At 35.9% G+C, this 25,694-nt stretch overlaps 2 protein-coding genes across 2 annotated transcripts in view; both read left to right on the top strand.

Annotated features, from left to right (window-relative positions):
• Positions 1-6,269, top strand: part of CENPK (centromere protein K) — a 98,550-nt gene extending 92,281 nt beyond the window's left edge. The window contains exon 12 of the mRNA XM_037802148.1: positions 6,137-6,269. The gene's annotated coding sequence lies outside the window, so the exon portion shown is untranslated. The remainder of the gene's footprint in view (positions 1-6,136) is intronic.
• A 102-nt stretch (positions 6,270-6,371) lies between these two features.
• Positions 6,372-25,694, top strand: part of ADAMTS6 (ADAM metallopeptidase with thrombospondin type 1 motif 6) — a 429,283-nt gene continuing 409,960 nt past the window's right edge. The window contains exons 1-2 of the mRNA XM_037802152.1: positions 6,372-6,509; positions 8,629-8,993. Coding sequence (XP_037658080.1) covers positions 6,413-6,509; positions 8,629-8,993 — 462 coding nt within the window. The 5' untranslated portion in view covers positions 6,372-6,412. The remainder of the gene's footprint in view (positions 6,510-8,628; positions 8,994-25,694) is intronic.

Raw genomic sequence — 25,694 nt, 5'->3', positions numbered from 1 at the left:
TAATTGTTTTCCTGTATTTCACCAAGGTGGCAGCTGCACTTCTGGTTTATCTTCATTTAGTGCTTAAATGTGATCATTGTTGTTTTGGACTTTTGAAGAACTGTATATAAAGGCAAATAAGTTGATTTCAACAATACCATTCATTCATTTGCCACAAATGGCGCCAAATGAAATCTGTGTTGTGGTACTGATGTATTTGTGATTCCCAAGGAGAAACATCTCTAATATCAAGACTTGAAATATTATAATGCGTTTCATGTCTGGTCCAATACCTGTAAAATTAATTCCTACTCTTATCTACTTTTACCACTCCCTCTTCATTTCCTTAGCAACTAGTAGTAGCTACAAGTGATTTAGAATGGGTCTCTATGTCAGATCTCACCCTTTATTGAGAGAATAAAGAGAGTTAACTTAAGAAAGTTAGCAGCATATTCTTTGGAACATTTTTGGCGGGGAGTGGGAGAGGAGGAGAGGTGGACAACTCTCTTAGTTCGACCAAAACACATGGTTGATTATTAACATTTTGAGCTAATCTCAAGAGAAAAAGATGTTGTTTCTGTTTTTAGAAAGAAGTTGTGATACAGATAACCTTGTCATCTGGAAAAAAAAAAATGTTTGGGACTATACGTAATTTGGGGACTTGAATTTTTAATATGGTGTTCTGTATTTTTGCTTTGGGCTCATTTGCTTTTCTTGCTAGATAAGTTTTGAGTAATTAATGTGTTTACACCTTTCTTTGGAATGCAATCTCGTAGAGTTTATAAAGACCTGGAAACCTTTGTACTTAGAGCCTAGTTGTGTCCTTGGCATAGAGTAGGTGACAAAAAATGTTTGTTGAGATAATAAATGGAAAATGAAATAAGAAGCTAATTTCCAATATAAAAATTAAACACCTGAAGGAAGCATGGTATTGTTACTTCCTCTTTGGAGACCAAATGGGCCTTTTCTTTTTTTTTTTTTAAGTGGGTCTTAAAATAAATAACCAGAGTTAAGAGGTTGAGAAGGATGGTTTTTAGCTCCATAGTAGTAGTTCGTGAGAGGAGATTATTGCCTTGGCAACTGTCAGATCACTTGAGTGGGAATTAAAGATGCTTAAGTGAGGGAAAAAGACAAGTAATACCCTTTAAGCAAGGCAAACTACTGAGAGAATTACTGTAGTGCAAGTTGTCTGATCTTGTTTCTACTTAGCTAGTGTAGCCTTGATCCATGGAAGCAGGTAAATAATTCCTTAACTTTACTGGCTGGTGCATTTGTTTTAGGGAAAAAAGCATATATAGAATCAAAGTAAAATGGAAGTTTTTTATTCCGTTTCAAATGTAAGCAAAGTTATTGTGACCTAAGTTCCTTACTGTTTGTTCTAAAAGACAGTGTAACCTAGTTGATTGATTTATGTCATCATTTCCAACTATTTCACATTTTTTAAGAGTGGGAGAAATGTGAAACTATTATTGAATAAAGGTCTTTGAAAAGTGCTGAGCTACATAACGGGGGGAGGGGAAGTAACATTTATTCAGTCCTTAAAGTGTGCAGACACTTTACATCATGTATTCTCCAATTTAAGATCTCAACAAAATCTTTGTAAGATAGATATCATTATTAGTACCAATCAAAAATGGTCGGTTGTCTGCCCGATGAGTTCAAATGACCAATTCCTGAGCACTAGGGTTTCAAAGAGAGAAAGAGTTTATTGCTAGGCACAAAGCAGGAGATCAGACAGCCTATCAGCCTCAATATCTGTCTCCCCAAACTGCAGTAACTCTGATGGTTTTATAGTATCAAAAGATGGGCAGATTTTAGGATAATGAGCACAATGGCTCTAGATGATATAATTAGAGGTGATCTAATTATTGAGCATGTACAGATTGATTACATGTTTAGTCACAGAATGCATGTAAGAAAATGGCAGCCTCAATATGATGACGGGCATGATTTTTAGTATAAAGAGGTGTAGGTAGGTCACTTATAGGCTAGAATTTAAGTTAATGTGCATATTAGGCTGTTCCATTTTGGTTAGATCCAGCTTCCTTTATCGAGATAGATTTGTGGGTTCATTCTGGGCTGACTCAAGGCCTTTCATTAATAAACAGCAAGGGCTCTTTAGTGACCATAAGACTATGAAGTTGAAAAACTGGATAAAATAGGTAAAAGTTAGGGTCATTCACAAGGTTTTTACAATAATAAGGGCACAAGATAAAGGATATACAATTATTATCAGAGATCAAGGCAGCTGGATTACAGTTCAGAGATCTCGGGTACTTCCCTCTGTCTACTCTAATACACCAGAAAGAAAAAGAGGAATACCTATATAATGATTCAGTAATCATAATCATCCCCTAACTTCTTGGTTACAATATCATGATTTTATAGGTGAGAAAACAGATAAAGAGAGGTTAAGTAACTTGTGGATTCAAAGCCTTTGTTCTTTCCACAACATTGTAATGCTTCTACTTGAAGAGTTAATGCATTATAATTTCTGAAAAATTGTCAGGATTTTTATGTCAGTTGAACCTTGGAAACTATATCTGGAAAAGTCAGTGCTTACATATATTTGTAGGTGGTGTCCAGATTAACCTCTCCAGCTAATATCAGAAAGTAGGTTAACCCCTTCATTTTTATTGTATAGGTACCTAAGAGAGGTTAGATATGCTACTGATCATTGATTTTAGTTGAGCTGGAGCTCACTGTTAAATTCTTTCACTAGGCACTACAGACTTGAAAGGAAGTGGGGAATGAGGGAGAAGATGAGAAACAACAAAGAAATTTGAATTTATTGAGGGTCCATGTGCCAGATACTGTAGCTAGTGGTAGAACTAAGACAGTAACTCTGGTTTGTTTGACTTCAAAACTCCTGTTCTTTCTACTATGTATCAGTGCCCTTTTTTCTAGGAGTCTTTAATAAAATGTTAGTCTACTTATGACCAAGTAGTTACATATTAACATTTTCTCTCAATGCTACTAGCTTAGTTAAGTTGGGTGCTAGTAAGGGTAAGAGTATAGGTTGCCAAACTGTGAAGACCAGGAAATTTCTCAAGGGGGAAAATTTTTGTTCCCTAAACCCAGCCTATATTACTCTACATTGTAATTTTGTGTCATTAGTTTCAAAGCTGTGGAAAATAGGAAAGAAGACAAATAATTTAGTACAAATCTATCATCATTACTAGAAAATTAACTCAAATGTTTTAATTATATATGCTTCTTTAAAGGAAGATTAAATGTTAAAGTATCTGAGGGACTCATTGGTGTTAGGCACTGTTATACAAAAAAACTAGTGATTTGAAAAAATAAGCAGTGTGTATGAATGTTCATGAAGCAACAATTATATTTAATATCTGATGTGAAGTTTTGGAGTATGGAGATTGTCTGTAAGTATGTTAGGAACCGAAAGAATTGGGTTGTTTTCATTAACATTATTGAATAATGATGTGACAATCTCTTTATACATTTTTGCCTGAGAAAGGGATATATTATATCTGTTATCTTTCCTAAATGACTATAGAAGTAATTTTAAGATGAAAGTCTTTGAGTGTAATGTTGCTAGAAACTATTCACATTAATCAAACAATAACTTTTATGAATGTCTTATTTGACACTGGTTTACAGTTGCTACTGAATGTATGTCAGAGTGCCTTAAACTGGAAGTGTGATAGAATAAAAAAAAGTTTAGATTTTAAAGACAGCCTTGCGTGTGGATCTGGGCTCTGATATTTTCTAGCCATGTGATCTCTATGAGCTTCAACTTCTTTATGTGTAAAATGGGGGCTGTATTATTTATCAATTTCCTCATAACAAATTTACCAAAAATGTAATGGCTTAAAACAACAACTATTATCTCACAGTTTCTGTGGGTCAGGAGTCTGTGATGGCTTAGATGGGTCCTCTGTTTCAGGGTCTCTCATGGCGGTGCAATCCAAGTATCAGCCAGGGCTGGTGTCTCCTCAGAAGGCTCTGCTAGGGAAGGATCTGCTTTCAAGCTCACATGGTAGTATGCAGAATTCAGTTCCTTGAAGGCTATTGGACTGAAAGCCCCTGTTCCTTATTGGAGGTTGTCTGGAGGCTGCTCTTGGTTCCTTGCCACATGGGGCTTTCCCATGGCAGACTACTTCATCAAAGCCAACAAAGAAGAAAGTCTGCTACCAAGACAGAAGTCAGAATCTTTTGTAATCTAATCACAGAAGTAACATTCCCTCAACTTTGAGTTATTCTATTGGTTAGAATAAAATTATACAAGGGGAGAGAATTACATAAGGGCATAAATACTAGGAGGTGGGATCATTGTGGGACCATCTTTGAGTCTGCCCCCACAGGGTCTATAATACCTACTCCACAAGATTGTTGTAAAGATAAAAAGAGGTAAATATATATTCAAGTTTCCTTTTATTTTTGGTCTGACCTTTAACTACCTTTCCAGATATTAACTGTTAATCTTCTGCACAGCAACAAAATTTACTCTTACTAGTATTACTAATACTATCTACTATTTCCCATTTTTTTCTTGCCATCTAGACATTGTGAAATGGGATTGCTCCCAGTAGTTTGACTTGTGAAATTCTGTCCATCTACCAGGGTCTGTCTCAAATGCTACTTTTCCCTTAAATTTTCTTTGACATATCCTTTTCCTGTAACCCCTTTTCATAATTTTATTTTGGCACTTGCTATAGTCTGCCTTGAAGTTTTTTCTCTGTTACTTAGATTATGAGCTCCCCAAGGACAGTATTGTGTTTTAATCTTTTCTCTATCCCCATTTTGGTATAATGTCATTTTTAAAACATAGTTAGATGATATTTGTTTGTTAGTGAATTAGTTTCTCAAAGGTTTAGCAGGTTAGTAATTTATAGAGGCAGATGTAAGGAATTTTAAAATGGTTGTGGTTGTTTTATATGTTGTAATAACCAATATTTCTAGTAGCATAGGGAATGAAATATTACAAATAATTAATTTTCCAATTAACTACAAATATTCTTTTATATGCCCAAAGTGATTTTATTTTAACAACAATTCATGCACACATTCATTCATTTTTTCAACCAATAAATATATAGTGAATATTTTCTATGTGATAATCCCTATCTATATTAAGGATTTGGCATGAAAATCTTTCTCATATCTTTTGCATACTTCTCTATCTTAATAGTAATTTATCTTTTAAAAGAAATTTAACCTTTTGTTTCTGACTAAGGCATAGGATTATGGATATCAGATATTGAGTTATAACACAATTATACACACAATAGAAACTGTTAAACTATATAAAGGCCCTTTGCTTCTACACCAAAGTGTAATAATTTGGGTTTCCAAACCTACTTTTTAGTCCGCTTTCCCCCCTTTTTGGTCACTTTTGTGCTGTCTGTAAGTTTGTTTCTAGTCCCTTTGTTATTTTCTTCTTCCAATGATCCGTGTGCTGGGAAATCAGGTGGTTAAGTACGATAGTGTTCTGTATAAAATGTGAATACATGGACCCTGAACTTGGTTGTATGCTGAAAGGAAAGTACATGAGCAAGGCCATGAAATCTGTTGTGATTGCTTAGATGCATTTTTAAAAATTTCTTTTTCTTCAGTTACATTCTTGGTGGTTGAAATTGCCTGTAGATTCAAGAATTACAGTATATATGGTTCAACTTTTTCAGAAGTTTAGTTTCTACTACTGTCTGAGTGCTCACTGGCAGCTGCTAAATGTCACTTTGTATTTGTAGAACTACTTTGTCATAAAAAATATGTGCCTCATAAAGCAACAAAACAATCTCTTTATATGAGTGTGTTGAAAAGTATGTTGAGGAATGGGATCACATACTTTGATTATAAAAGCAGTTCTTTTTATTTTATCAAAAGGAGGTTAGCTCCATGTACCCACTCATTGTTCTCTTCAAAGTTTTGTTTTTTTTTTAAACTTTGGTTTCTTTTCAGATTCCTTCTTTGATTATTAAGTAGCTCTGGCACTATCCTACTTACCATTTAGATTTCAAATTCTGTGTTTAGTCTTGGGAATGTTTATTTTGACTGTAAAGAACAATGGTCTAATTTAATTATATTAGTTATTTTGTAGTTTACGTTCTTCAGCAAGTATTCAGTCATACATAGTAAGTCTGTCCATTCAGAATGTTTTTTAGTTAACTTAATCTTTTTTGTTTTATTTTTCTAGGTGAAAATATGGCAATATTTTAGTAAATTATTTGCCTAATGCTTTATTGATGAAAAAATTTACCATCTTTTTTTCATTTCGGATTGAGAAAATGAATTCAGATGTAGAAGAAAAAACGGGATGTTGGAAAAAAGTACCTGTTAAACAGTGGAACATCTAATAAGTGATTTTCAAGAAAAATTAAAGAAATAAAATTGTTATGCTTCGATTTTGGTATGGTGTTTACTCGCTAGCACATAGGTAGCCCTCTGAAAATTCATCCAGTTTTTCTAAATTATGGAAATTTTGTGGAAGACGTTGACCTGGATTTTGAGCCTCATCATGGCATCATCAGAATTTTATAGTGATAACAGGCTTTCATACAGTTCTCAAGGTAGGATTCCTTAATTTGAAACTGAAAAAAATTACTACTATTAACCTGACAAGGATAGATTCTCAATATTTGGATTGGATAAATACTTTCTTTGGGATAGGTGGTGTAGGAGCAGAAGCTTATTGTGTCAATTCAGTGCCCATTTCATAAATGTTAGGGGCTCTAAGATTTTGATTAACTTGTCCTATAGTAACTAATACCCAGTGGATTTTAGAATTGGCTGGTCTTTCCGAGAAGATGATAGACCCCCGCCCTCTTCTGAATCCTAAGCTCATCTAGTTGTTAGGATTTATGGGCAGTCTTGTTCAAAGGTAATTCAAAATCTTATGCTGTAAAAGAGTAAGAAACCTGACAAATTTGGATACAGGACCCTTCCAATAAGGGTCCTTCATGAAAATATACTTTTCCAAACTTAAGAATTTTAATTTAAGGATTAGAACCTGGGTAAAAGAGTAAGAAACATTAAACTTTTCAAATTCTAATCCTTAGGTCCCTGTAATTATAATTTTAATCTACAGAATTGAATTTAATATCATAGGAAAGACCATATGTGTGAATGCCACTTTGTTTTCCCAGGACAGTCTAATACTCATAGAATTATTGAAAGACATACTTTTGGATCCTCCTTCCGTGGATGTATAGTAACAGCTCACTTTTTGGTGATGATGAGCCAGAATTTCAAGGCTATTACAGATTGATGTATATGTCTAAAAGTCAATGGTTACAGAGTGTGGTTCTCAAAGTAGATTGACAAAGCCATGGCGTTTAATATGAACATTTGTTTTCAGGGAGTGAATGAAATACTGTCTCTCAATTTATTTCCATTTGGTTATGGTTTCATGGAAGTTTATATTTGTAGGTGAACTCCATGTAGAGACAGTGCAGCACTGGGCAGATATCTGTTTTCCTTCAGTAGTAAACCTACGTAAAGGAAGGTATGACTAAAAAGCTAGATGGGTAATAGTTATTAAATGTTAAGTGAGGAAAATATGTTTAATAGTCCTCTGAATGTTTAGTTGCTCTGATTTTTTTTCACAAGTTTATTGAGATATAATACACATTCTATATCATTCACCCATTTAAAGTGTACAATTCCATGGTTTTTAGTATAGTCACAGAGTTGTGCAATCATCTCTGCAATTAATTATAGAACATTTCTACGGGAAGAAACTCTGTACCCATTAGCAGTCATTCTCAAACTCTCTGACTTTCCCCTGAATTAGGCAGCCACTCATATGATTTGCCTAGTCTGGACATTTTGTGTAAATGGAATTGTATACTATGTGATCTTTTGTGACTGACTTCTTTCACTTAGCATAATGTTTTCATAGCGTTAGCATAATGAACTTTGATTATGAAGGCAGTGATTATTAAGGTTCATTCATGTTGTATCATGTATCAGTACTGCATCCCTTTTTATGGCAGGATAATATTCCATTGTGTAGATATACCTCATTTTATTTATCCATTCATCAATTATCAGTTGATGGACATTTGGGTTGTTTCCCTTTTTTAGCTATTATGAGTAATGGTGCTATGAACATTCATGTACAAGTTTTTTGTGGATATGTATGTTTTCATATCTCTTGGAGTGGAATTGCTGGATCACATATGGTAATTTCAAGTAAATGAAATGCCAGACTGTTTTCCAAAGTGACTGCACAATTTTATACTCCCACTGATTTTTAAAAAATTTCTACAAAGCTATAGAAACTATAAATTCTTTAGGATAACTCTTTCACCTACAGATTTTTATCTGAGCTAAACTCGATTCTTTTACAGATGTATAGTTTTCACTTTTTTTTTTATTTCAATGTAAAATATTCAGACCTCCTGTAGAATTAGCCCTTTGAATCCATATTTTTAGAAGTAGTTTAATAAAGAAAAACAGTTCCTCACCATTAATTTTAAGAAATGAAATAATTGGGGCTTTATTAGTCTTTAGATTTTTAACTTTGTCATTTTTGTTTAATATAACATTTTTTGCCTATATCTCACATGCAATGATGTGTAGTTTTAAGCAACATAGTTATTGTTTATACTGCTACTTCTTTGTTCTGTTAAATTTTCTTTTCTTCCATGTGTTTTTTTCTGGATTCTCTTCCTTGTGATTACAAAGAGGAATTCCTGACATATCTTGAACACTACCAGCTAACTATTCCAATAAGGGTTGATCAAAATGGAGCTTTTCTCAGCTTTACTGTGAAAAATGATAAACACTCAAGGAGAAGACGGAGTATGGACCCTCTTGATCCACAGCAGGCAGTATCTAAGTTATTTTTTAAACTTTCAGCCTATGGCAAGCACTTTCACCTAAACTTGACTCTTAACACAGATTTTGTGTCCAAACATTTTACAGTAGAATACTGGGGGAAAGATGGACCCCAGTGGAAACATGATTTTTTAGACAACTGTCATTACACAGGATACTTGCAAGATCAACATAGTACAACTAAAGTGGCTTTAAGCAACTGTGATGGATTGGTAAGTAGATGCTACATTTTAAATTTCTCATGGGGAAATAAATTCTGAATGAAATGTCTGTCCTTGGATTAAAAATATATTTATAGATGGTATAAAATTTTTTGTTGTTTCTGCTATCTTTCCTTTTGATAGTCTTTTAAATGACTTTTTAAAGTAAGAGAAGCATTGACTTTTTAAAGTAAGAGCAGCCTTTTAAAATCCTATTATTAATAGAGAAATGAATGAAACTTCAGGTTTCACTTTAGGCTTAAAGATTTTCTGTTTAAATGAGATATCTTTTTATACATAAATAAAACTCAGTCATTGATAGAGAATTTAAGATTGTGTGACACTGATGACCTCTTTAGGTTTCTTTCTATAATATGTTTCTCTGGTAGCTAACCTACTTATTTTGACCTACTTATACAAGTTCTTGATAACTGAAGAAAATCTTTTATATCAAAGTCTCTTCTTTATGAAATAATTTTTCCCCACTTTCATATGTAGGTTGATGATAAATCGTATTTTACTTAGAACGCAGGGTATATGCTGGGCATTTGAGTCCATTCTACTCTAATAGTAAATACACAGTTCAAAATTGCACGTAGTAATGGCTTCAGAACAAAGCATATTCCCATGCTTCCTCTTCTGCTTTTGCCCTGTTCAGGCTAATGTAGATGTTCCATTAAGGCTTTACCAAGGTAAAATATTTTGATGCCCAAGTCATATTTTCAGAAACTTTTTTCCCTTAGTTTAATATACTCATATCCTTATTCATACTTTAATGTTAAAAAACTACATAGTTAAGTTGTGTTTAAATAAGTGCTAAATTTGAAAGGAATATTAAGAAATACAATAGGAGAAAAATGTTCGTTACAGGTATAAATATAAAAATTTGTTCATCTTGTCCATATTCTATAGCTGTTAAATGAACTGAAATAATAACTTGATCTCAAAGTTCCAATTAATAGAAACATTGGGTACATTTGTCACTGGTTTCTCTATAAACAGTGTTAAGACTTCATATCCAAAATAGATTTACCTTTTTGAATAAAAAATTGTTCGATATAAATCTGTACTCTAAAACTTCTCGTTTATTAAAGTGCCACTTGCTGTTTATTATCACAGAAAAGTACTGTTCCTAGCCATTGACTAAATTCTTTAAGCGCGTCATTAGCATTAACTATGACATTGATAGTTTCAATAGGGCAGTGAAATGAAAAGATTTGTGTTTTAGGAAAAAAAAGTTATTTCCATTGTGGGATTTGAGGTTGGAGGAGTTATGGAGATAGAAAGATGCATTAGGACATGTAGGAGATAATGAAGGCCTATAAAAAGATAATGACACTCGGAGTGGAGAAGATACAATAAATTTGAACTGCATTTTGGTGAGAAATTTAGAGGATTTGTGTACTATTAATGTTTTCTTCTCTGACATATTATGTAACACATAGTACATAGTAAGCATTTAATAATATTTCTTTTTAATTGAAATATCATTGAACTAGGTGTAGGATGGAGAGAAAGTAGTTGAAGATGAGTGAGGTTTCTCTTTTTGGATGAGGGTTTATATGAATGTTATTAGCTGAGAAAATAAATGCCAGAGGAGTGCTAGATTGGGGAGCAAAATGAAGAAAGTGATTTGACATAGTAAATGTGAGGAATCTGACGAAATAAAGGCTAAAGATATCTAGTTTGGCATTTGGGAAATAGAGCGCTGAGATTTAGGAAAGAATTCAAGTTTGGAAACAATTGATATGAGAGGCGTAAGTGTCTGTCTATGAAATTGTGAAATGTTTGAAGAATCAAAAGTGAGAATAAGATTGAAAATGAACCCTCTTCTTTCTTTAGGGAGCTAGTGGAGTTAACCATCTAATCTTCATACACACGGAAACTTTCTGACTCTTGTTCTCTTTCCCTCTGTTTCTTAACACCTTTCTGGTTTCATTTGCTTCCCACTGAAACTGCATGGTCTATGTTAACTTTGGTCAGTTGGTTAGGTGTGGTCTGCACATTTGTCCACTGAAGTAACTATTTTCCCCTTGGCAATTAATAAGGATTTTATGAGCAAAATTTTGAGATTATGTAAATATTTGATTATCCATCACACTTTACTGATTCTTATTTTGTATTGTTGCATTTTTTTAATCAAATGGAATATGTAACCAAGTTTTTAAAAATCCCACTTTCCAAAGGCTACCAGTTTTAACCAATTCTGCTTAAAATTTTTCTATATAAAATGCTTTTCAATTCAGAGTTCATTAGTGTTTTCTAATCACATTTCCTCATCTATGGTTTCAGTGTTACAATTCTTGCACTGTTCCAAGGACAAAACTCCTAGTATCACATTTTTCCAGTTCAAAATAATGTCACATTTTAGTTTGCTTGATATTGGTCCATGGCTTTCTTATCTAGGTTTGTTTTTCTGAAGTTTCTAATTATTTTTACTGAGGAAGAAAATATGCTTTCTTTCCCAAGTGACCAATATTACCCAGTTCCTTAGTCCTTGTATCTATTGTTGGAATACATTCCATTCTTTTTGCAGGCTTTTTCTTGGAGCCTACTGTTGAAGTAACTTCTTGAGTTGCTGTACATCTCTCATCTTGAGATTTCTTTTTTCTTAGATTAGTTCCACATCTTTCTTTGAATTTACATCCTGCAGTTTTTAGAGAACATCCTCAAATAATTACCTCAGAATAGGTGTCTGAGAAGTAAAATTTCTGAGTCCTTGACTATTTGAAGTGACTTTATGTTGCCTTCATGTTTTTTTTTTTTTTTTTTTTTTTTTTTTTTTTGGCTTTTATAAAAAGGGGGTTTATTTGGCTACACAGTTACAGTCTTAAGGCCATAAAGTGTCCAAGGTAACACATCAGTAATCGGGTACCTTCACTGGAGGATGGCCAATGGTGTCCGGAAAACCTCTGTTAGCTGGGAAGGCGCGTGGCTGGCGTCTGCTCCAAAGTTCTGGTTGCAAAATGGCTTTCTCCCAGGACATTCCTCTTTAGCAAGCTTGCTCCTCTTCAAAACGTCACTCACAGCTGCACTGGGTTCCTTCTCTTTGAGTCAGCTCATTTATATGGCTCCACTGATCGAGGCCCACCCTGAATGGGTGGGGCCGCGCCTCCATGGAAATATCCCATCAGTTATCATCTACAGTTGGGTGGGGCGCATCTCCATGCAAACAACCTAATCCAAATGTTCCAACTTAATCCCCACTATTATGTCTGCCCCACAAGATTGCATCAAAGAATATGGTTTTTACTGGGGGACATAATACATTCAAACCGGCGCACTGCTTATTTGTATATTTAGTTGTCTTTTGTAGTGCACCCTTTAGAATCCCTTTTCATTTCCTTCTTTGTGTATTTTCCAGTATTTTCTTTGTGGTTTACCCTAGGGCTTAAATTTAGCATCCTAAATCTGTAACAATCTCAATTGATTTGATGCCAACTTAACTTCTATGGTATGCACAAACTATGTTCCTTTACCCTACCACCCCCACCTTTATTTAGTTATTTTCATAAATTACGTATTTATACATTTGAGTCCAAAACCATTGATTTACCATTACTTTTTATGCACTTGCATTTTAGATCCAGTAGGAATAATACAAACAAAAAATACAATAGCATTGACATTTACATTTACCCATGCCATTACTTTTACTGTAGATCTTTTTTTTTTTTTTTTATTTTATTTTATTATTTTTTTTTTAAATCATCATTTTATTGAGATATATTCACATACCACGCAGTCATACAAAACAAATTGTACTTTCGATTGTTTACAGTACCATTACATAGTTGTACATTCATCACCTAAATCAATCCCTGACACCTTCATTAGCACACACACAAAAATAACAAGAATAATAATTAGAGTGAAAAAGAGCAATTGAAGTAAAAAAGAACACTGGGTACCTTTGTCTGTCTGTTTCCCTCCCCTACTTTTCTACACATCCATCCATAAACTAGACAAAGTGGTGTTTGGTCCTTATGGCTTTCCCAATCCCATTGTCACCCCTCATAAGCTACATTTTTATACAACTGTCTTCGAGATTCATGGGTTCTGGGTTGTAGTTTGATAGTTTCAGGTATCCACCACCAGCTACCCCAATTCTTTAGAACCTAAAAAGGGTTGTCTAAAGTGTGCATAAGAGTGCCCACCAGAGTGACCTCTCGGCTCCTTTTGGAATCTCTCTGCCACTGAAGCTTATTTCATTTCCTTTCACATCCCCCTTTTGGTCAAGAAGATGTTCTCCGTCCCACGGTGCCAGGTCTACATTCCTCCCTGGGAGTCATATTCCACGTTGCCAGGGAGATTCACTTCCCTGGGTGTCTGATCCCACGTAGGGGGGAGGGCAGTGATTTCACCTTTCAAGTTGGCTTAGCCAGAGAGAGAGGGCCACATCTGAGCAACAAAGAGGCATTCAGGAGGAGACTCTTAGGCACAAATACAGGGAGGCCTAGCCTCTCCTTTGCAGCAACCGTCTTCCCAAGGGTAAAACTTATGGTAGAGGGCTCAACCCATCAAACCACCAGTCCCCTATGTCTGTGGTCATGTTAGCAACCATGGAGGTGGGGTAGGCGAATACCCCTGCATTCTCCACAGGCTCCTCAAGGGGGCACTACATCTTTTTTTTTTTTTTTTCCCCTTGTTTGTCTTTTTTCTTTTTTTTTTTTTTTTTTTTTTTTTTAACTTTCCCTTCTTTTTTCAAATCACCTGTATGAAAAAAAAAGTTAAAAAGAAAACAAACATACAATAAAAGAGCATTTCAAAGAGACCATAGCAAGGGAGTAAGAAAAAGACAACTAACCTAAGATAACTGCTTAACTTCCAACATGTTCCTACTTTACCCCAAGAAAGTTACATAATATAGCAACATTTCAGTGAACTTGTTCCTACTACAACCATCAGAAATTAACAGACCATAGTCATTTCTGGGCATCCCCAGAACGTTAAATAGCTTATCTGTTCTTCCTGGATTATTGTTCCCCCTTCCTTAATTGCTCTCTACTGCTAGTTCCCCTACATTCTACATTATAAACCATTTGTTTTACATTTTTCAAAGTTCACATTAGTGGTAGCATATAATATTTCTCTTTTTGTGCCTGGCTTATTTCGCTCAGCATTATGTCTTCAGGGTTCATCCATGTTGTCATATGTTTCACCAGATCGTTCCTTCTTACTGCCGCGTAGTATTCCATTGTGTGTATATACCACATTTTATTTATCCACTCATCTGTTGAAGGACATTTGGGTTGTTTCCATCTCTTGGCAATTGTGAATAATGCTACTATGAACATTGGCGTGCAGATATCTGTTCGTGTCACTGCTTTCCGATCTTCCGGGTATATACCGAGGAGTGCAATCGCTGGATCGAATGGTAGCTCTATATCTAGTTTTCTAAGGAACTGCCAGACTGACTTCCAGAGTGGCTGAACCATTATACAGTCCCACCAACAATGAATAAGAGTTCCAATTTCTCCACATCCCCTCCAGCATTTGTAGTTTCCTGTTTGTTTAATGGCAGCCATTCTAACCGGTGTTAGATGGTATCTCATTGTGGTCTTAATTTGCATCTCTCTAATAGCTAGTGAAGCTGAACATTTTTTCATGTGTTTCTTGGTCATTTGTATTTCCTCTTCAGAGAACTGTCTTTTCATATCTTTTGCCCATTTTATAATTGGGCTGTCTGTACTATTGTCATTGAGTTGTAGGATTTCTTTGTATATGCAAGATATCAGTCTTTTGTCAGATACATGGTTTCCAAAAATTTTTTCCCATTGAGTTGGCTGCCTCTTTACCTTTTTGAGAAATTCCTTTGAGGTGCAGAAACTTCTAAGCTTGAGGAGTTCCCATTTATCTATTTTCTCTTTTGTTGCTTGTGCTTTGGGTGTAAAGTCTAGGAAGTGGCCTCCTAATACAAGGTCTTGAAGATGTTTTCCTACATTATCTTCTAGGAGTTTTATGGTACTTTCTTTTATATTGAGATCTTTGGTCCATTTTGAGTTAATTTTTGTGTAGGGGGTGAGGTAGGGGTCCTCTTTCATTCTTTTGGATATGGATATCCAACTCTCCCAGCCCCATTTGTTGAAAAGACCATTATGGCTCAGTTCGGTGACTTTGGGGGCCTTATCAAAGATCAGTCGGCCATAGATCTGAGGGTCTATCTCTGAATTCTCAATTCGATTCCATTGATCTATATGTCTATCTTTGTGCCAGTACCATGCTGTCTTGGCAACTGTGGCTTTATAATAAGCTTCAAAGTCAGGGAGTGTAAGTCCTCCCACTTCGTTTTTCTTTTTTAGAGTGTCTTTAGCAATTCGAGGCATCTTCCCTTTCCAAATAAATTTGATAACTAGCTTTTCCAAGTCTGCAAAGTAGGTTGTTGGAATTTTGATTGGGATTGCATTGAATCTGTAGATGAGTTTGGGTAGAATTGACATGTTAATGACATTTAGCCTTCCTATCCATGAACATGGAATATTTTTCCATCTTTTAAGGTCCCCTTCTATTTCTTTTAGTAGAGTTATGTAGTTTTCTTTGTATAGGTCTTTTACATCTTTGGTTAAGTTGATTCCTAGGTACTTGATTTTTTTAGTTGCTATTGAAAATGGTATCTTTTTCTTGAGTGTCTCTTCAGTTTGTTCATTTCTAGCATATAGAAACATTACTGACTTATGTGCATTAATCTTGTATCCCGCTACTTTGCTAAATTTGTTTATTAGCTCTAGTAGGTGTATCGTTGATTTCTCAGGGTTTTCTAGATATAAGATCATATCATCTGCAAACAATGACAGTTTTACTTCTTCTTTTCCAATTTGGATGCCTTTTATTTCTTTGTCTTGCCGGATTGCCCTGGCTAGCACTTCCAGCACAATGTTGAATAACAGTGGTGACAGCGGGCATCCTTGTCTTGTTCCTGATCTTAGAGGGAAGGCTTTCAGTCTCTCACCATTGAGTACTATGCTGGCTGTGGGTTTTTCATATATGCTCTTTATCATGTTGAGGAAGTTTCCTTCAATTCCTACCTTTTGAAGTGTTTTTATCAAAAAGGGATGTTGGATTTTGTCAAATGCTTTTTCAGCATCTATTGAGATGATCAATTGATTTTTCCCTTTCGAGTTTTTAATGTGTTGTAATACATTGATTGTTTTTCTGATGTTGAACCATCCTTGCATGCCTGGAATGAACCCCACTTGGTCATGGTGTATGATTTTTTTTAATGTGTCTTTGGATTCGATTTGCAAGTATTTTGTTGAGGATTTTTGCATCTATATTCATTAGGGAGATTGGCCGGTAGTTTTCCTTTTTGTAGCATCTTTGCCTGGTTTTGGTATTAGATTGATGTTAGCTTCATAAAATGAGTTAGGTAGTGTTCCATTTTTTTTCAATGTTTTGAAAGAGTTTGAGTAAGATTGGTGTCAGTTCTTTCTGGAAAGTTTGGTAGAATTCCCCTGTGAAGCCATCTGGCCCTGGGCATTTATTTGTGGGAAGATTTTTGATGACTGATTGGATCTCTTTGCTTGTGATGGGTTGGTTGAGGTCTTCTATTTCTTCTCTGGTCAGTCTAGGTTGTTCATATGTTTCACCTTTTTCATTCATTATTTTGTTTATATGGGTCTTCTCTCTTTTTGATTTTGTCAGTCTAGCTAGGGGCTTGTCAATCTTGTTGATCTTCTCAAAGAACCAACTTTTGGTGATATTTATCCTTTCTATTGTTTTTTTGTTCTCTATGTCATTTATTTCTGCTTTAATCCTTGTTATTTCTTTTCTTCTACTTGGTTTAGGATTGGTTTGCTGTTCATTTTCTAGCTTCTTCAGTTGATCCATTAGTTCTTTGATTTTGGCTCTTTCTTCCTTTTTAATATATGCGTTTAGTGCTATAAATTTCCCCCTTAGCACTGCTTTTGCTGCATCCCATAGGTTTTGGTATGTTGTGTTCTCATTTTCATTCGTCTCTATATATTTAGCAATTTCTCTTGCTATTTCTTCTTTAACCCACTGATTGTTTAGGAGTGTGTTGTTTAACCTCCAGGTATTTGTGAATTTTCTAAGTCTCTGATGGTTATTGACTTCTAATTGTATTCCATTGTGGTCAGAGAATGTGCTTTGAATGATTTCAATCTTTTTAAATTTATTGAGGCTTGTTTTATGTCCCAGCATATGATCTATTCTGGAGAAAGTTCCGTGAGCACTAGAAAAGTATGTGTATCCTGGTGATTTGGGATGTAATGTCCTGTAGATGTCTGTTAAATCTAATTCATTTATCAGATTGTTTAGGTTTTCAATTTCCTTATTGGTCTTCTGTCTGGTTGATCTATCTATAGGAGAGAGTGATGTGTTGAAGTCTCCCACAATTATTGTGGAAACATCAATTGCTTCCTTTAGTTTTGCCAATGTTTCTCTCATGTATTTTGTGGCACCTTGATTGGGTGCATAGACATTTACGATTGTTATTTCTTCTTGCTGAATTGCCCCTTTTATTAGTATGTAGTGGCCTTCTTTGTCTCTCAAAACATCCCTGCATTTGAAGTCTATTTTATCTGAGATTAATATTGCTACACCTGCTTTCTTTTGGCTATAGCTTGCATGAAATATTTTTTTCCATCCTTTCACTTTCAATTTCTTTGTGTCCCTGTGTCTAAGATGAGTCTCTTGTATGCAACATATTGATGGTTCATTTTTTTTGATCCATTCTGCGAATCTATATCTTTTAATTGGGGAGTTTAATCCATTTACATTCAACGTTAAAACCATGAAGGAATTTCTTGAATCGGCCATCTTATCCTTTGGATTATGTTTGCCATATTTTTCCCTCTCTCTATTAATATCCTTTATTGTACCCATACCGAATCTCTTTAGTACTGAACCTTTCTCCAAGTCTCTCTGTCCTGTCTTTGTTTCTCTGTCTGTAGGGCTCCCTTTAGTATCTCCAGTAGGGCAGGTCTCTTGTTAGCAAATTCTCTCAGCATTTCTTTGTCTGTGAAAAATTTAAGCTCTCCCTCAAATTTGAAGGAGAGCTTTGCTGGATAAAGTATTCTTGGCTGGAAATTCCTCTCTCTCAGAATTTTAAATATATCGTGCCATTGCCTTCTCGCCTCCATGGTGGCTGCTGAGTAGTCACTACTTAGTCTTATGATGTTTCCTTTGTATGTGGTGAATTGCTTTTCTCTTGCTGCTTTCAGAACTTGCTCCTTCTCTTCTATGTTTGACAGTGTGATCAGTATATGTCTCGGAGTGGGTTTTTTTTGGATTTATTCTATTTGGAGTTCGCTGAGCATTTATGATTTGTGTATTTATGTTGTTTAGAAGACTTGGGAAGTTTTCCCCAACAATTTCTTTGAATACTCTTCCTAGACCTTTACCCTTTTCTTCCCCTTCTGGGACACCAATGAGTCTTATATTCGGACGCTTCATATTATCTATCATATCCCTGAGGTCCATTTCGAGTTTTTCAATTTTTTTCCCCATTCTTTCTTTTATGCTTTCATTTTCCATTCTGTCATCTTCCAGGTCACTGATTCGTTGTTCAACTTCCTCTAGTCTTGTACTATGAGTGTCCAGAATCTTTTTAATTTGGTCAACAGTTTCTTTAATTTCCATAAGATCATCCATTTTTTTATTTAGTCTTGCAATGTCTTCTTTATGCTCTTCTAGGGTCTTCTTGATTTCCTTCATATCCCGTACTAGGGTCTCATTGTTCATCTTTAGTTCTTTGAGTAGCTGCTCTAGGTGTGTCTCTTCTGGTCTTTTGATTTGGGTGCTTGGGCTTGGGTTATCCATATCGTCTGGTTTTTTCATATGCTTTATAATTTTCTGTTGTTTTTGGCCTCGTGGCATTTGCTGTCCTTGATAGGGTTCTTTTAGGGTTTGTAGACCAGTTGAAGTCCTTATCTCTAATTTATCAGATCTACAGCTTCGTGGAGTACACTTTCTCTAACTAACCAGCAGGTGGCGTCCACGAGCCACCTGTTCTCCACAAGCCAGATCTCCCCTGCTTAGCCTTTTTGGTGAGTGGGGGAGTGAGTCTTGTGGGGCCCAATTGGTGTCCCAAGCTTGCGTGTGTAGTTGGTGTTGCCTGCCCTGTATGTGGGGCGTGTTTCTGGGCAGTCGGGGAGGGGGGGTGGCCCTAACAATCAAATCTCCCTGATGATCCTAGAGTTTTAAAGCTACTGCAATAGTCTAATCCTTCAGTTCAGTCCTGCCACAGTTTGTCTCTGCCACTGACCCACAAGTCTTTGGTATTGGCGTATGGCTCCTGAGACTTGCAAGTGGGCCCCTCTTCCAGGCTGTGCACCCCGGGTCCTCTGTTGAGGGATGACTGTGCTATGTCACAGGTGAGTGCCGTCCCCCCAGGGCAGTTCTGGGCTGCTGGGCTGTGTTGGGAGGCTCCCAGTCTGCTCAAATGATGGCTGAATGGGGCTCTGTTAATTCACACTGCTCCCCCTTCCCAGCTCTGGGACATTCAGCTGAGGTTGCAGGGAAGGCTAATGTCCACGCCCAGTTTTGTGGTGTGTGCCTGTTATTTGAAGCACTTCCGTCACACTGGGTTGTCTGGGGCAGCTCTGGGCTATGGGGCTGGCGATGGGCAGGAGTGTTTCCTGTCCACCAGGATGGTGGCTGTGAGCGGACACCCCCCTTTTCTTGGGAAGTTGTGTTGTTTAGTGAATTTTCTCAGCCACTGGATTATTGCCTTTTGTCTCAGAGCTCTCTTATTTCTGCTCTTGACTTGACGTGCCCAAATTTCAATTCTTTGAAGCTTTCTGTCGCCTTCATGTTTAATAATTTGCTGAATATGGAATTCTAGGTTCAAAAATTATTTTTCTTTTAAGACTTGGGTGATGAAATTGGGAAAGGTGATATGGGCATCATATTTCTCTATAAGGCTTTATATTTTAAAAAAACAAAAAGATCTTTAGATCTTTAAAAATAAATATTGATTGATTTTGTGTGTCAGGTAGAAGTCTGTTTCTAGTCTGATTCTTGCTTTCTTATTCTTAAATTTTTTTTTCTCAATGGATGCTTATATGATCTTCCCTTTATCCTTCCTTTGCAGAAATCTTATAACAATGTCGCTATGTATGTTTTATTTTTCTTCTCCTTGCTTGGTATTTGATGAGTGCTTTCAATTTAAAGACCCTCCTTCAGGTTACAGAATTTTTTTTTTTTTTTAAAAGAATGTCTTTAGTAAGTTATTCTACTTGTTTTTTTTTTTCCCTCCCTTGCTTTCTATTTCTGGAATTGGTTCTTCTCTTATCTTTCTCTCTTTTTCCATCTTTTTCTCTTTTGTTATTATTCTATGAGATTTCCCCAATTTTGCCCCCTTTTCCTTCAATTGATTTAAAAATTATACCAGCCATATTTCTAATTTTCAAGAGATCTTTCCTATTTCTTGATTGTTCCTTTTTTCTGTTCCTCTGAAGTTACTAGTGACCATGTAGCTAATTAGACAAATTCTGTGACCTCATTAAACTTTCTGTTCATTTTGTTATGTCCACAATTGCCCTTCTACTCTTCATTCATCAAATACTTATAAGCACCTACTATATACCATACACTGTTCTAGGTGCTGGGAATACAACAGTGAACAAAACAAAATACGCTACCAACGTGGAGCTTGTATTCTAGTGGAAGAGACACATAATTAATAAAATAAATAAATAAAAATCATGGTATGTTGGATAGTGATATGTTAAGAAGAAAAATTGAATGAGATCCCGAGGAAAATGATGAAGGAAATGGTTGGTATCAGAGCATAAGATTCCCAGGTGGAAATGTGCAATTTCAAAGGTTCTAAGCTGAGAGTGTTTGAGGAATAGCAAGGGGAGCAACTATGACTGGAGCTGAGTTAAAGAGAATGATAGAATAATAGGAGGTGAAGTCACAGTAGTAACTGGGTGCCAGATATGTTTTTTTAAGGATATAGGGTTAAATAATAAAATAAATTATGGCTCCAGGCTTGAGGACTGAGCAACTAGGAGAATGTAGCCACCATTAACTGAGATGTCAAAACTAAGAGGAGTAGGTTTGGGGGGGTGGGAGAATAGGTTCAGTTTTGGACATGTTAAACTCGCGATGTTGTATAGGAAGTTGGATATGCCAGTCTGGAGTTTGGAAGAGGGATGTGAGCTGGAACTATACATTTGGGAGTCATTGATGTATAGATATTTAATGCCAGGAGAATACTTAGGGAGTATGAAATTACTTAGGGAGGTAGTATAGATAGAATATAGATCTAAGGTCTGAGTCTTTGGGTACTCCAAAGGTCAGGGAGGTCATAGAGATGAGGAGGAAACATCAAAGAACAAAGGAGGAAGAATGTTGAAGGAAAACCATGTAAATGACATGGAAACCAAGAGAAGGAAGTATTTCAAGAGGAAAATGTTGATAATGAATTAAAATAAGAAGAGGACTGAGAACTGACCCTTGCATTTCTCTATGAGGTGGTCATTGGTCACTTTGACAAAAGCAGTATTGATGGAGTTATGGTGGGGATTGGAAGAGAGGCAAAAAACTAATTTGAATAGATTTAAGAGATAATGAGAAAAGAGAAAAAAGTATATAGACAATTATTTTAAAGATAATTGGAAAAGCAAGATATGTGTCAGTAGCTTCAGGTGGAAGTGGGGTCAGGAGAATTTTTTTGCTTAGTGCTTGTTTTATAAAGATGGCATGATTGTGTAGAGAGAAGAGAGAAGGGAAATAGCTCACTAAGAGCATAGACAGTTCATCTATAATAACAGAAAACAAAATAGATGATATAGACATGAGATACAGGTAGATGGGCATTTGTGGTTATAGGAGTTTGTGGTTGTAGGAGGTTTTGCAATGTCTATTGAGAGGGAAGATAAGGGAATGAGGTGTTGCAGGATTGTGAAATCTGGAGAAAGTATGAAATATTTATCCTGATTAGTGGGATACTGAATAACGTAGAGAGACATAGTATAATTGCCATGCCACATTAAGGACACATTTGAAATTAGTGATGATAAATTTAAAGTGGGTTCAGTTAGCATGTTTGTGTGTTTCTCTCCAGCAATATACAGTTGAAGGATAGCAAAGATGAATTTAATCAGGGGTGTGGTTTAGCCAGATTAATTAAAAAAAGTGAAAAAGAGGCAAGGGAATTGAAGGTGAGTAAGGAGGGAAGTGAGGACATAAGAGGATGTGAAGGACAGTGAAAAGGTGATGGGATCAATGGATTGTAGGTCCTGGTGGGATAAAAGGGTTGTCCCTTGGAGTCAGGATACCAGACAGAGAGAGTGCTGGAAAGAGAGGAGAGTGGAATGTTTGAAATTGAGATTATGGAAGGGTTGCAAACATTGATAATGTTAACGTCTGAGCATGAATGTCTGAGGTAAAGTGAAAGACAAGAAATTTGAAGGTAAAAAGGTCAGGAACTCAAGAGGCCGGGATTGAAGAGACTATCTGTGTGCGTAGTTCATAACCTGGGGTCCATGGATGGAATTCAGGGTGTTTGTGAACAGGAATGGGGAAAAATTTCATCTTTGTCTTTATTAACTTTTAACTGAAATTTAGCATTTCCTTTTATTATGAATGTAGGTAACAAACCAGTACCTGTCACTTTGTCACCCATAAAAATCACAGATATTTGCGTATCTCATTATAGTTTTTGCAGGTTTTTCAAAGTTTATGTTTATCACTATTGTGATATTATGGCATTTATTACATCCACTGCCAGATCTTCGTACTTAAGGTGTTATAAAAATCATATGTATTACTATATTGCACTTTAAAAATAGTTTGATAACTGTACTTTGCCATAATGGGTTTTATTTATAATCATATATATATATATATTTATGCATTTAAAATATTATTCTGAGAAGGGGTCCTTCGGTTTCACTAGACTTCCAGAGATATCCAGTGCATGTTCACATACACACACACACAAAATTAAGAACCCAGAATTTAAGAAAAAATTCTGATATACAAGAATATTGATACCAACAATTACTCTAGGAATATATTGCAGAGACTGATAGTGATCCAGAAGTTAAAATCTTTAAGGAAAGAGGGGAATGGCTCAGGGTCAGTAGGTAACTGCGACCAGGAGAGGTAGTAGGTGATGCAAATAGGAGATGTAGTAGATGTTGGGCATGAGGGTTTTTATTTGTTTGTTTCTTTTGAGGAGAGAGGGAAAATTATTTGGAAATGGCAGAGAGTCACAAGGACACTTGCCTCATCTCCACGTTCAATAGGAGGCATGTAGAAGAGAAAATAGCCACTACATGAGAGGACTACAGAGTGTCATTAAGGGAGATTCAGGTTTTTGTTAGAGTATAGGAAATTTTGTTGATGAGGGCACAGTGATAGAGCGGGATTGAAGATAGAAATCCCAATCAGAAAACAAGGTGTACATAACTATATGGGGAATAGAATCTGGAGGATGAGTCTTGGGCTACTTGGAGGGACTGACATGACAGGGGAAAGAGACATGATTAGTCCTGAGGGTTCCAAGGCAAATAATGTAGAGTTGAGTGGGAGTGCTGAGAGAAAGGAGAGTGGGGCTTTTGCTATGCATGCAGAGACCTGTGGGATGCCAACTTAATTCAGGTCCTCCATCATCTGGCCTCCTGTGCCTTTCTAATTTTATAATCATTCCCTCTCTTCCTTCCACTTGCCACAGTATTTCCTTGTTGCTTCTCAAATAGCACAAGGATGCTCCTACCTCACTGCCTTTGCATTTGCTGTTCCCACTGTCTTCACCAAGATACCTATTTGGGTTGCTCCCTCACTTTATTCAGGTTTCTGTTCAAATATCACCTTGTTAGAGAGGGTGTCTCTGGCCACTCTAGTTTACCTAGTCCTCTTACTTCTCCCTGTCCTCTTACCCTACTTTATGTTTCTTCTTAACATTTATCACGACTTGACTCATCATTTATTTATCTAATTTATTAATGAATTGCTTTCTGTCTAGCTCTTCTCACCAGAATGAAGAACAGAAACAACTTAATTTTGTTTGCTGTTATATCTCTAACTCCTAGAACAGTACCAGGCATATGACAGCACTTAATGCATGTGTGTTGAATGAATACAGTCAGAAACAGTCCTTGGAGTATAAGGGAAATATAGTATAGTGGTTAAGAGTCCAGGCTCCAAAGTCAACTGATTGGGTTATGTAACTTTGCTCAGTGTTGGTTTCTCATCTGCAAGTGGAGATGATAGTAATACTTCAAAGAGCTGTGAAGATTAAATCAGATATCACCTGGAAATGGGAGCAATCTAAAAGCTGAGGAGGGCCACCCACAGGACAAAAGTAGAGCTCCAGAGGAAGAAGGTAGAGGCAAAATTCACAAATTTCAACTGTTCAAGCCCACACGCACTTACAGAATGCTGAAAGGCTTGAACAGACACTGGGCATTAGTGTTAATTTTCACATATTGAGGGGAAAATATTAAGGGAACACAGGGATACAAAGAGAGGAGTCAAGGAGAAAACAGTCACATTATGGGGGTGCAAATAGAAGACTTGGAGAAAACATTCCAGGAAATAGAGGGACTTTCAGATAACAACATACCTTGGACAACTCTCACAGAAAAGAACGCGCATGTAACGTCCATGAGAAAAAAAAGAGATGAAAGATGTAGAAATAAATCAACTGAATGAGATAAAACAAGGGAGCTGGAAGAGCTAAGAAAAGAAAGCAGGGACAAAAAATAATTTTAGAACAAATACATAAAATAGAAATAACAAACAGCATAATTTATGCAGTAGCTGCCTTAATATGTGATGTGGAGGTCAAGCTTAAGACAATCACATAAATTTCATAGGGAAAAACAAAGAAATAAAAACAATTAGAAGAAGACGGAAGAGAGGCCACAAAGAGCCGGAATACCAATTTGACAGAACTTGTTGATTGTTGATCCAGTAGCCATTCCCAACCCACCTCTTCTTTGCCTACCTCTACTGTAGAGGATACAAAAAAAGCTAAATACTCAATATCTCAGCTCTGGAAGATACACATCTTCTGACTTGAAAATACGTTGACACTACTTTCAGTGAGAGAAGCAAGTTGTAGAATTGTACAGGAAAAGGAACTATTGTGTTTAATAAAAAAGATTAAATGAGATAATGTGTATAATCATCTTACACAGTACCTAAGACATAAAATCACTGTATTGTCCTTTCTGAGTCCTTCCATTCTTGAAGTTAGAGATTTTATTTCTTACTAGGTTTCTGACTCCATTTTTCCCCAGCAAGTGAGTTTCATGTCTTGGGGTCTTACAACTTCTTTCTGCCCAAAACTGAATATGCCTTTGGTGCCCTAGCTTTCCTGGGCAGTACACTATGCCCTACTTTGTACACTCTCCTCTTATTGAAACTTTTTATATATGCCCCCTTTTCTGAAGAAACTGTGCTCAATTTGCTAGCACATTGTTAATATACCTTTTAACGTAATTCATGTTCAGGTGATAGAGTATGTTAATAGCATATTATATTACTACTGTCAGTATTTTTACTTAATTTTGAGACTATTATCCTTAAACTAAAGCAAACGATGAAAATGATATGGAGTGATTAAGGACTCAGACCTTTTTTTCTTCTTTTTTTCCGTTATCCCAAGAAAGGATTTTAATTTAATTTTATTTTGCATTCCTCAGCTCATTTTGTGTAGGTGGCTGCCAGCTTCATCTGTAAGTTAGAGCAATTTTAATTATGTCTTATCTTTTTTTTCCAAGCATGTGGTACTTA

This window comes from Choloepus didactylus, chromosome 13 (genome assembly GCF_015220235.1).
Source record: "Choloepus didactylus isolate mChoDid1 chromosome 13, mChoDid1.pri, whole genome shotgun sequence".
NCBI classification, from domain to species: domain Eukaryota; kingdom Metazoa; phylum Chordata; class Mammalia; order Pilosa; family Megalonychidae; genus Choloepus; species Choloepus didactylus.
This window is presented reverse-complemented; position numbering and strand designations above follow the sequence as displayed.